Source organism: Crocuta crocuta, unplaced genomic scaffold (assembly GCF_008692635.1).
Source record: "Crocuta crocuta isolate KB4526 unplaced genomic scaffold, BGI_CrCroc_1.0 scaffold180, whole genome shotgun sequence".
In the NCBI taxonomy this organism is placed as follows: domain Eukaryota; kingdom Metazoa; phylum Chordata; class Mammalia; order Carnivora; family Hyaenidae; genus Crocuta; species Crocuta crocuta.
In genome coordinates this window covers 2546769-2559231 of record NW_027527549.1, presented here as the reverse complement: position 1 = coordinate 2559231, position 12463 = coordinate 2546769, and the positions used below count along the sequence as shown (strand labels likewise).

Genomic DNA, 12463 nt, shown 5'->3' with positions numbered 1-12463 from the left:
TATGACCAAAGCAAATCCTAATGTTTCTGGAAAGAATAAGCATTGCATCAGTGCCCAGAGCTGCGTATGCCAGCCATTCTCCAGGCTGGACAAGGACAGACCATCTGAGAAGTAACCAACCAACCAAAGTAACAAAACCAGCAGGGGAAAGATTATAAGTCAATACAAGAAAATTGCAGTCAGATGGGACAAGAGTATTCCAGTCTTCTTGGAATTTAGGAGACATATTGACTATTTTTTTCTCTTCCTCATATTTGTAACTCTTAATCACTGTAATTAGTGACAATTTGGCTCAGAAGCCCCTTGAATTTATGAAGTGCTCGGGCCAGCCCGTCCATTCATCCAAAGTATGAGGAGTGTCTGTAAGGAGGTAGATGAGAGACCAGAGGCACAAAATGGGGTCTTTCTCCTTAGGGAGGAAAGATGGATGAAACAGAAGAGACTTATACATGACTCTCATGGCTGCAAAATAAGTGTCAGAGAGCCATGTCCCTGCCGTGGGTTGTTGGAATTCACAGAGAGGAGGCTGGAGTGAAAGACGAGCCTGGAGCTGGCTTTACAGCCAGGGGCGCCAAGGCTGGCAGCAAGTGAGAGAGAGTGCAGTGAGACTGGGCTGCGCGAGAGGGGGGGGAAGGACAGATGAGCTGGAGATTTAGGATCAGAGCAAAGGCGAGATAAGATGGAGCCAAGTGAGGGAGGCAAACAATGTCCGGCCGGCCCCCTCAGCCTGGCAGGGACTCTTGGTCCCGGGGGGACTGGGTCATGTCAGGACTCAGCCCAGGAGGGCCCGGACTTTCATCACAGATATTCTCCCCCAACCCAGTCTCACTGCTGTCCCTTGGGTTGCTGCCAGTCCCAGCCGCCCTTGGCTCAGCCCATGAGGGGTGCTTGCTGGGGTTGACGGGAGCGATGACAGAGCTCAAGTGGGCAGGCTTTGGGCCTAATCGGGGTGGGAGGCGAGAGTGACCAGCATCGCTGGGACCGTGCCAAGGAGGAGGTGGGCAGCTCTCAGCTAGCACAGGTTTCTGGCCCATCTGTGAGTTCCAGCTCTGCCCAGCCATCCGATGCTAGGACAGTCACCCGCTATGCTTAGTTCAACAGGAAACCCAACCAACAGAACTCAGCTTATCTGAGGTAGCACCTCTCACTCACGCAGGTTCAAGAGTCACATATAAATATCAATAAAGCAACTAGAGGCCACGCTTTCCATGCCTGGGAGAGGCACACATTTGCATGGGCCTCAAACCCAACAAAACATGGTGGCATACGCCTAGGAGAGGTCAGAGTTAAAACTTTGTTTCGTTTTCATAGTTAATCGCTTATATTCTTACCATTATTATATGTCCTTCCTATGCCTGAGGTAGAGGAGTCAATAGAGCCCCGCATGGGCTGGAGGGTCACCGTTGAAAAAAACGATACCGTATCACTTTTGGATGAACTGACTATCATTTATAGCAGTGCTCCCTGGAGTGTGATAGGAGATCCTCTGCGTCAGAATCACGAGGTGTGGTAGTGTGGCTTATATAAAAATGTAAATCTCTGAGCCCCACCCTGGCCCTATTGTTTACTTCTGGAGCTGGGGCTCAGGAAGCCCCATTTTAAGTGGTGATTTAAATGCATGCTAAAGTTTAAGAGCCACTGTTAGAGGCTCACGCAGCAGTAAGGAAACTTAATAGTATCATTATTAACGCTGAATGATAGACAAGGGGGCATTTAAGTCAACATTTCGGTAGCAGTAAGTAAGGACAATGTGGCTTATATTGGAAACCAGAAAACTCTTTCGAAAATGACCTTGTCTAATGAATTGAACACAATAGACTAAAGCCAAGTGACTTTCCAGAAAGATTAGCCTGTTTAAGTCTTGCAGGAAAGCTGGAGATGAGTCATAACATAAACACTGATGATGTCTTTCATCCTAAGCCTTTCCCCAGTCTCAGCCAAAATCAAGAAAGGACAGAAAACTGCCCGAGGGACAGGTGGTGGCATTTGCTGCTTGTCCCTCTACCCTGGGCCACCAGGGACCCTCCAAGAGCAGTTTCTCCACTTCCCACCAATCTCCTTAGCCTTAAAGGAACAGAAGTGGTTAGGAGCAGAGAGAAAGAAAGAGAATGGGGAGGGAGAGTGAATAGGCAAAGAAAGCCCTCAAGGAAGTTGTAAGAGGAAAGGAAAGAGGAAAGGGAGAAGACACAGATGCCGGGAAAATGAAGGCAGATGTAGGAATGAGGAGGAAATGAGAGAAGCAACCACAGAAGAAAAAGTAGAAGGATTTATAGCACAAACTGCAGAGCCAGACAGATCCAGGGTCACTCCACCGAGGAGACAGGAAATCCTAAAAGGATGTGCCCGAAAGGACAGAACTGCGAAATACGTGCAGCGAAAACTGATAGAACCGAAAGGAAAAGTAGACAAATTCTTAAGCTTGAGAACAAGGTGCAGACGTTCGCTTTTGCCACTTTGATTCAACATAATGCTGGAAGTCCTTGCCAGTGCCACAAGGAGACACACACACACACACAAAGAAGAGGCATACAGATAAGGGGAAAAAATTGTCCCTCTTTGTAAATGACATGATTGTCCACACAGAAAAGTCCAAAAGAATCTGCAAAGAACAAAACAAAAACCTCTTAGCATTAATAATAGTTCAGCAGGGTTGCAAGATAGAAGGTAAATATAGAAAACCCAATTATATACCTATTTACCATCAATAAGCACATGGCCACCAAAATTTAAAGTACAATACTATTAATTAGCACTGAAAACATTTAAATAATTAGGTATAGGGGCGCCTGGGTAGCTGAGTCAATGGAGCGTCCGACTTCGGGTCAGGTCACGATCTCACAGTTTGTGGGTTTGAGCCCTGTGTTGGGCTCTGTGTTGACAGCTCAGAGCTTAGTCTGCTTTGGATTCTGTGTCTCCCTCGCTCTCTGCCCCTCCCCTGCTCAAGCGCTGTCGTCTCTCAAAAATAAATAAACATTGAAAATTTTTAAAAAATAATTAGGTATAAATCTAACAAAATAAGCATATGTTTTGTGTGCAAAGAATTATGCAATGCTGATGGGAGAAGTCAAAGCAGATCTCAATAAATGGAGAGGCATACGGTATTCATGAGTTAGAGGACAACATAGTAAATATGTCATTTCTCCCCATGTTAATACACAGACTTAAAGATTCAATGCAGGGGCGCCTGAATAGCTCAGTTGGTTAAGCATCTGACTTCTGTTCAGGTCATGATCTTGCGAGTTGTGAGTTCGAGCCCTGCGTCAGGCTCTGTGCCTATGACAGCTTGGAGCCTGGAACCTGCTTCAGACTCTGTGTCTCCCTCTCTCTCTGCCCCTTCCCTCCTTGTGCTCTGTCTCTCTCAAAAATAAATAAACATTTTTAAAAAAGATTCAATCCAATTCCTATGAAAGTCCTAGAAATATTTTTTTGTAATTATAGACAAGATTATTCTAAAATTTATATGGAAATGCAAATGAACTAAACTAGCTAAAGCAATTTTGAAAATGAATCATGTGTGAAGAGGCAGTCTACTCACCTTCAAGAGATAGTATATAGCTACTGTCATAAAACCATGTGATATTGACAGACAGATGAGAGAAAGCAGCATCTCCACAGAGTTATGTCAACTGATCTTTGACAAAGGTGTAAAAGCAATTCAGTGGGGGAGAGATGGCCTTTTCAACAATGGTGCTGGCCAAAAAGAAAAAAGAACTTCAAGATAAGTTGAAGTTATCTTGTATACCTATCAAGTATACCTTGCCGACGTGTAGCTCAAAATGGATCATGAACCCGAAAGTAAAATTAAAACTATAAAATTTTTAGAAAAAGAATCGGGAGAAAATTTCAGGATACAGAGCTTGAAAGAGTTCTGAGACTTAACACCAAGGCACAATCCATAAACAGAGAAACTGATACAGGAACTTCATCAAAATTAAAATGTTTCCTTCTGTGAATGACCCTATTAAGAGAATAAAAAGATAAGCCACCGAGTGGGAGAATTGTTTGTAAACCACATCTCTGACAACGGACTAATATTAAAGAGCTCTCAAAACTCAACAATCAAAGAGCAACCCATTTAGTAAATAGGCAAAGACATGAACAAGAATTTCGTGGAGAAGAACATATAGATGTCAAATAAGCACATGAAGAAAATGTTCAGCCTCATTAGACATTAGGGGAATGCAAATTAAAACCATAATGAAATATCACTACACATCTGTAAAAATGGCTAAAATTAAAAATAGTGAAAACTCCAAATGCTGGGAGGGATGTGGAAGAACTAGATAGCTCATCTCTACATTGCTGGTGGGAAGGTCATGTGGTACAGCTACTCAGGAAAACAGTTTGGCAGTTTCTTTAAACATTAAGCATGCAGTTACTATACCCAGAAATCACACTCCTGACATGTATCCTAGAGTAATTAAAACCAATCTTCACAAAAAAACCTGTACATTAATGTTTATAGAAGCTTTATTCATTATAGCCCAAAACTTTAAACAACCCAGATGTCCTTCAATGGATGAATAGTTGACCAAACTGTAATCCCTCTATACCATGTAAATACCACTCAGCAAATTAAAAAATGACCTTTTGATATACACAAGAATCTGGATGAATCTCTCTAGAGAAATATGATGAGTTGAAGAAGCCACTTCCAGAAGGTTACATCCTATATGATTCAACTTATGTAACATTCTGGAAATGAAAAGATTATAGAAATCTTGGGGTGCCTGGGTGGCTCAGTTAAGCGTCTGACTTCGGCTCAGGTCATGATCTCAAGGTTCGTGGGTTCGAGCCCCACATCGGGCTCTGTGCTGACAGCTAGCTCAGAGCCTGGAGCCTGCTTCAGATTCTGTGTCTCCCTCTCTCTCTGACCCTCCCCTGCTCACGCTGTCTCTATCTCTCTCTCAAAAATAAAACATTAAAAATTTTTAAAAAAAGAAATCTTTTCAGGGAGGGAATGAGTTTGGGAGAAAGAGGAGGTGGCTGTAAAGGGATAACATGATGCATCCTTGTGGTTATGGAAATGTTCTGTTTCTTGACTATATCAATGCCAGTGTCTAGTTTGTGATATTGTACTACAGTTTTACAAGATGTTACTTTGGGGGAAACTGGGTAAAATGTGCAAGGGGTCTCTGTATCATTTCTTAGAATTACACATTAATCTATAATTACCTTTTGTAAAATGTTGAAAGAAAGGGGTGTCTGAGTGCCTCAGTCAGTTGAGCATCTGGTTCTTGATTTCAGCTCAGGTCATGATCTTACGGTTCATGAGATTGAGCCCCGTGTGGGGGTCTGTGCCAACAGTGTGGAGCCTGCTTGGGGTTCTCTCTCTCCCTCTTTCCCTGCTCCCCTCCGGCTTGCACTCTCTCTCTTGAAATAAAGACATAAACATTTTTTTTAATTTAAAGAAAAGTGACATTAATATCTCATGATTTCTCTGGTAGCTCCTTCACTGTTTCTATTTAGCTCCAACTCACCAGATGGCGGGACATAGATCTCAGTCAGTCGAGGGTCTCCCTGCTTCCTTAAATCTGAGTTTCAGGGAGGTTAACTTGATGCCAGACCTGTGCTTGCTGTCATCATCTATGCTGGTGTCCAGCCTTCAGTCCACCTAGGACACAGCTGCACCTTTGGGGCTGATGGTTCCATTCTGGGGCTCCACAAGTCCTTTCTCTCAGTGGACCACAGGAAGACTTCAGAAGCCATCTTGGGTCTATTGGCCAGATACACCCAGCGGGCATTTCTACTCCGCAAGCCCAGGGGCTGAAGGAAGCCAAGGACTATGCTTGGGTATTGGGGGCACAGGTCTCCTTCATTTTAAGGTTCCTCGGCTTTTTCAAGGATGAGAGGGAGGCTTTAGATGAGGCATGGCTAAGTGACCACAAAGTGCACCTTGTGATATCTTGTGTCCCCACCTGACTCCATGTTCAGTTGGTGGCTAAGGAAGGGCTCTGGGCCCCTTGTCATGTCCCTGCTGTTATCCAAGTGCTCTTTGCTTCCTTTTGGATTCTTCTTTCTCTCAGTTCAAACTTTATCTACCCCGAGGGCAGAGGAGAATGGGACACAGTGGATGTATTCTTCCAAATCCTACATCTTAGGTCCAGTCCTCACATTTTTTCTCTTGGGTTCTGAACATTCTGCTAAACCATCCTTCTCCTGGGGGGTGGCATGGAATCTCTTTGTTGCTGCTCAAATTGGTCAGAGTAACTGGACATATGGAGGAGAATCTTCTTGTCATTAGGTCAGAATATTATCCTATGACATATTCTACCATCTTTCTGCCCTTGGTCCCCTTACTCACTGGCTTGTCTTTCCCTTCAGCTTGTGGCCCAGGTCCTGGAACATAAAGATATAGGCTTTGTGATGGTGGATGCCAAGAAAGAAGCCAGGCTTGCCAAGAAACTGGGTAAGTGGGACTTCTTTAGGCATACCAGGAAGAAACAAATGTGTCTTACAAAAAAAAAAAAAGTACAGTTTCATTTCTTCTCGCATGGTAACTGGACTATTTTTCAATAAATACAAAAGGATTCTGCACACCATAGTCTTGGGGTGGGGATGAGTTTTGTGAAAGTAGTATTGGCCTGAATTGCATGATTTTATGTGAATCCTCAAATGTATCTTTGTATCACTGTAGAAATTGACACCAAAGAAGTCAAACCTATCTTTTCAGCCCCTAGAGTGGGCTAAAATCCTGGCCTCCTCATCTCACTGCCATGGTCATCTCTATGGAAGAGAGCAGATCTCTTCTTCCATCACCTATTATTTCCTCATATCTTGGGCAACACAAGATAACCTTAATAGTAGTGACTCTGGGGTCCTAGTGGTTTCTAAATGTAAAGCTAAACCCCAGCTGGGCATTATCATTAAGGGCGAGAGGGAGGATTTAGATGCAGCATGGTTAGGTGGCCACCCAGTGCATGTTGTGATCTCTTGTGTCAATATGTCATGCTTAATTTCAAGTGCACTTTAAGACTCTCACACCCCTAAGCCCAAGGAGAGAGAATACAGGTAGTACCTCTGGTTTTGCAGCACCCACACACATGTACTGCCCATTTTGCCTTTTCTGCATGACCAGTGAAGAATGGCTCTTTAAAAATAGCAGGAGCTTATAAAATAGGACCTTTGAAGAAAGGTTAATTGGATTTGGAGTAGTAAACGAAGGGGGGTGGGGAGGAAGATTAGTGGCTTCAGGTACTCAAAAGTTCATTATCTTTGAGCATTACAAACAACTGTTCTCTTATTTTCAAGAAGACCAGCTTCTTTCTTTCTTTCTTTCTTTCTTTCTTTCTTTCTTTCTTTCTTCTCTCTCTCTCTCTCTCTCTCATTCTTCTTTCCTTTTTAAAGATTTAAATTCTATGAGACTGTATTTAGGTTAGACACAAGGAAGAATTCATGATTATAAAGCGATAATGCACTATTAAGAATGTCTGAGTATCGGGGCGCCTGGGTGGCTCAGTCAGTTAAGCGTCCGACTTTAGCTCTGGTCATGATCTCACAGTTTGTGGTATCAAGCCCTGTGTTGGGCTCNCGCCTTGACGAGGGGAACAGAGTATGTTAAACTCTCTCTCTAGTCAAAAGCAACTTAATGACTTGTTTCTCTTTACCCAGAACCTGTTGATTCCCTAGTCTTCTTTCCCATTGCTTCCATGGGAAGTTGAATTTGAGAAAATTTCCAGTAAATTTAGTTGGAGGAGAATAGTGGCATTCCAGTGATCTAAGAATTTAGGGTGTGTGTTGGGTGGGGGAGGGTGCTGGGCAAGCTTTTATAAGAATGGACCAGTGGGCTTTCTCCAGGGGACAGAGAGCTTAAAAAATCTAAATGAACATTTCTCATTCCATTCAACCTGGAGGAATTGGAGCAGGAATTAGTTTTTGGTTCTCGGAGTTTACAGGACAGCAGTATTTTGTGAACCTGTGCCTTCATCGTCATCCTCCCTTCCATTTGCCTGAGTTTGGTCTCCATCAGGCTATGTCTGAACTACTACAAAAGCCTCCTAACTGGTTTTCACTTAGAGAAAAATCCAACAGCAGGACACTGACTGATATTCCCAAGTTACCCTTTGTGATCGGTCAAGGGTACTTGACACCTTGACCCTTTAGATTTACAGATGGTGCTCCAGGTGTGCCTGCGGCCTTTCAGACCTGCCTTGGACACAGCAGGCAGTGGGCCAGCCTCCTTTCCTCTACAGGTTCTACAGGAGAGTTCCTTTGGAGAAAGCATTCTCCAGCTAATAGAGAGTTTGAAAACAATTAGTCTAAGGAACTAAGGATGACATGCAGTTGGACCACATGCCAGCCTGAGTTATTTAGCATTCCTGGAGGGAAATGCAGTTTTCCAGCATCGAACATTTGCTAAAGTGCATAGCATTACGCCAGGAGCAATGGAGGGCAGAAGAGATGCAGAACTTTCCCTTGCAGATTATCAGCTAACTGGAAAAAGATGGGCAGAATTCAGCCACAATAGAAAAGTCAGCTGCTCATTCCGGCCACGGATGTTTATGGGGTGCCCGATGTGTCCAGGCTCTGTGCACGCTGCTGGGGGTACCAAGATGACAGTGGTCCTGCCTTTGGGGGAGCTTACCGTTCCAGTGAGTTCCTATAAACGAGGCTGAGAAAAAAGCAATGATGGCAAGAGATACTGGTGTGACCTCCTTGGGAAAGAGGAGTCCTAAGCTGAGAGCCAAAGGAACTGACCAGAAGGAGAGCAAGGGTGGAGGTCACTCCAAATTTAGGGAACCAGGAGAACATCTGGGTAAAGAACCACACTCTGTGACTTTTCCTTCACAGTCCCTGTCACCTCAGCACGAGGGCAAGAAGGAAGGAGGGCGCAGAGAGGATTAAGAGAGCAGGTCTAGCCAAGGGAGAATGTGAAGTGGGGAGGATTGGCACTAGGTTGTGGAGGGACTGGAACGCCCGGCTAAAAGGAGTCAAGTAGGCAGTGGGCATTGAAACATTTTGATGGGGGAGAATGAGGCTGCAGTATACTTGGAAAATGAAAACAGCAGTAGAGTAGAGAATCAAGCTTTCTTTCAAATTAAAGTTCAGGTGGGGCTGTTGGTTCTTGACTATGTCCATTTAAATGTGTACTTAGGGTGTTCTTTCCAGGGGTGGTTTCCAAGGGAACTGACCCCAAGGTTAATGCCAGCTCCACAGATCCTGAGCCAGACTTCAGCCCCTGGGATGACTTTTCTTGCATCAAGGTGACCTTCTCTTGGGGGCTCTTTTTTTCTTCCAGGTTTTGATGAAGAAGGAAGCCTGTATATTCTTAAGGGCGATCGCACGATTGAGTTTGATGGCGAGTTTGCCGCTGACGTCCTGGTGGAGTTTCTCCTGGACGTAAGCATTTACCCACTGTGGCCATGCATGGAGCTGCTTGGGTTCCCACAGAGGGGGGTGTAAAATCCCTAAGTCAAAGCGGAGAAGCTGGATACTCCATCCTGGCCTAAGACAGATCCCCATGCCTCACAAAAACCTAGGAGTACCTACTTCACAGTGCTATTTTCTCCTGGGAAGCTGGCCCTTAAGTTACCTTAGAAACTGTTTTATTAGTGGCCAGAGACTAGTTGGGACCATGTAGGCAACACATTAATTCTCTTAGCAGTTATACACCACGAACCCCTGAAGCCCCATTGGCTTTGTTCCAGGGCATCTGAAGAGGACCTGGGGAGAGCAGGAGAGAGAGATGGATAATCAGAGACGGAGACAGAGGAACAGTCAGCTGAGGGGGCAGGACTAAGGGCCCCCCGCTATCCCACTCCCCTCTCAGCCACAGAGGTACAACACTCCAGATCCATGTGCTCAGGCAGCTAGAGCAACCTACCTGATAAAGATGTGTTATCCATAGAGAAACGCACACTTTCAGTAGTAGCTGTGAAGTCGAATGCTTTTGAACAGATACCTGTACAGATAGACGACATCCGTGTCAGTGATTCCCCGGATACTGGCTAGTGCACGGTGGCCTGTAGCCTCTTCCTCGTGGCCTCAAAAAACCCAGACAGAGTGAGTCAAAAGTGAGTTGAAGGCCACCTCCTGCAAAGAACCACCCAAGACCACCTCGGCTCTCTCGTGGACCCATGACCTACAAGCCCTAAAAATGTGAAGGAGGCAACAGAAAACCCTGGGTCAGCCCAGCACTGGCCCATCTCTGTCTGCTACGCAGAGGCTTTTAGATGCACGTAATGGAAACCAGACTCAACTACCTCAAAGCACAAATGGAAGGGCAGAGTGAGGGCAGATGTTAGACTTGTTGATAAATCACAGGTAGTGCGCTTCTCAGTGTTTTGCCTTTGTCCTCAAGCTGACTATTTTTGGGTTGGTTATAAGACAGCAGTGGCGGGAGCTGATAGCACAACTCCTCATTCATACACAGTGAGGGGCAGTTGCGGGGGGGAAGGTGGGGGAGGATCTGGCTTCCCTCCTTCTCTTTAAAGGAAAGGAGAATTTTCCCAAAGCTTGCAGCACATCTGCCCCGGAGAGTCATTGGCCAGAACTGGGTCATATGCCATTCCAAACTCCATATGGACAAGAGAAATAGAACTGCCCAATTGGCCTACCCCTTGAGTTACGTCCATTCCTTGGAAGGCATTGCCGCTGTGCGCACTGAGGGTGCATGGGGTCCACAGCTTCCTGGCAAAGTATCTTACATGTGTGCCCAATTTCCCCACTGAGGAAGGCACAGTTCTCTTGTTGGAACATATTTCATATACGTGTGTGTGTGTGCACGTGTGTGTGCCATTCTAGCTAATTGAAGATCCTGTGGAGATCATCAGCAGCAAACTGGAAGTCCAAGCCTTTGAACGCATTGAGGACCAGATCAAACTCATTGGCTTTTTCAAGAGTGAAGACTCGGAGTGTAAGTTGTCTGTCAGCCCCACCTGTGAGTCTAAAGGCTAGATTCCCTACCGGATAGGTTACATGTCACCCAGAAAGAGGATGGGCTGTCGGCATATCCTGTGCTGGGTGGGATAGAGGGAGAGCCTTCCTTGCACCCTCTGCAGTGGGTGGGACGCATGTACAAGAATGATGCAAAACAGGCAGGGATGCTGCAAGAGCATTAAGGTTGGGCCGTGTTCTCCGATCTTGATCAGAGGTGATCAAGGGGAGGTAAGTGTTTTACAAAATACAGAAAAGTCTTCTTTCACCTGCCCACCTACCAGTGGGCCTCTCCCCTAAAATAAGTAAGTAGTGGGCTCTTTCCCTGACGTTGGGCCCTCCTCTGGTCACTGGTTGGAGAGCTTCTCAGCCACTTGGACAGGATTAGAGGAAAATTTGAGTCAGCAGGGCTTCGCAGCTTCCCACAATGTGGAAACTTGCTGGCCATCCCCACAGCTGGCCTCCGAGGCTCCCTGTAATAGCACAGCCTCACCCTTGGGTTTAATCCCTTTGAACGCTTTGCGGTCAGGCTCTGGGTGGGCACAGGAATGCATCACAGCGCTACCACCACCCTTGCAGGGGTGAGAGGGTGGAGAGTGGGAGTCGGGAAGAGGAGGGCCCAGCAAAGCTACTATTGGAGTACATTTGGCAGCATGTCCCCATGAAGTAATCCTTTTCCTGAAGTCTCAGCTGTGCAGAGAAGGAGAGTGTAGGGGGAGTGGGCATAACCATGGTTGCATTAGCGCGAGGGGGCCATGCAGAGGAGGGCTGCTTATGTCTCTGGAACGTCCAAGGTATTTTGAAAATGTTTTGAAAATCCTTTGTGAAGCTGTTACCCATCTGCCATCTGGCATCCTTGGTCTTCACGCCAACATGCCACCATGTTCTCCCTCCCATGACCAAACGTCATGTCTTCTCACATGTTATGTAAAAGTCTCTCTGCTGGGGACTCTCTACTCACTACTAGTGCGCGGGGGAAGGTGGCTAGCAGAAGTGGTTTGCCCAGTCCTCCTTTAGGTGATTTCACTGCGATCTTTCTGTTTCTTTTAGATGCTGGCTACTGTAGGGTGCTCTGCCTACCCCTTCTTCTTTCTCTTTGGTTTCCTTCCATTTCCCTTTCTCCTTTTCTGTCCCCACCCCTCTGTCTGCTGCATCCTCTGTGTCTCTCTCCTCCATTAAACTCAGGATAGCAGATAAGGAGGGAGGCCAGGCCCAGACTGAGATAAAGAGCACATCTTCCAGTTCCTGTACTCCCTGCTACACCAAGTGACAGAAACAGCTCCCTTTCATCAACACACGTCATGGGCCTGGTCTATGCCAGGAGCTCCATATAGATGCCTTCATTTCTTTCTCATGACCAGCCTGTAGGGTGGTTACCATATTAACAGCATTTTAATGATGAGGAAATGAAAGGAACACAAAGGTTAAATTAGCCCACTATCACACAGCTAGGAAATAAATTGTAGAGCCACCATTTCAGTCCCAGGAAACTGCCGTTATAGCTGACACACTTAAACACTGTATTGTGCTTTCAAGACTTACACACCTTTTCACATCATGGCACACACAAAATGTGGGGGTGCTTGTG

At 45.7% G+C, this 12463-nt stretch overlaps 1 protein-coding gene across 1 annotated transcript in view; it reads left to right on the top strand.

Moving 5' to 3' along the window:
- CASQ2 (calsequestrin 2) overlaps window positions 1-12463 on the top strand; it is a 65162-nt gene that overhangs the window by 18923 nt on the left and 33776 nt on the right. The window contains exons 2-4 of the mRNA XM_077767959.1: window positions 6325-6409; window positions 9239-9339; window positions 10744-10855. Of these exons, the coding sequence (XP_077624085.1) occupies window positions 6325-6409; window positions 9239-9339; window positions 10744-10855 (298 nt within the window). The remainder of the gene's footprint in view (window positions 1-6324; window positions 6410-9238; window positions 9340-10743; window positions 10856-12463) is intronic.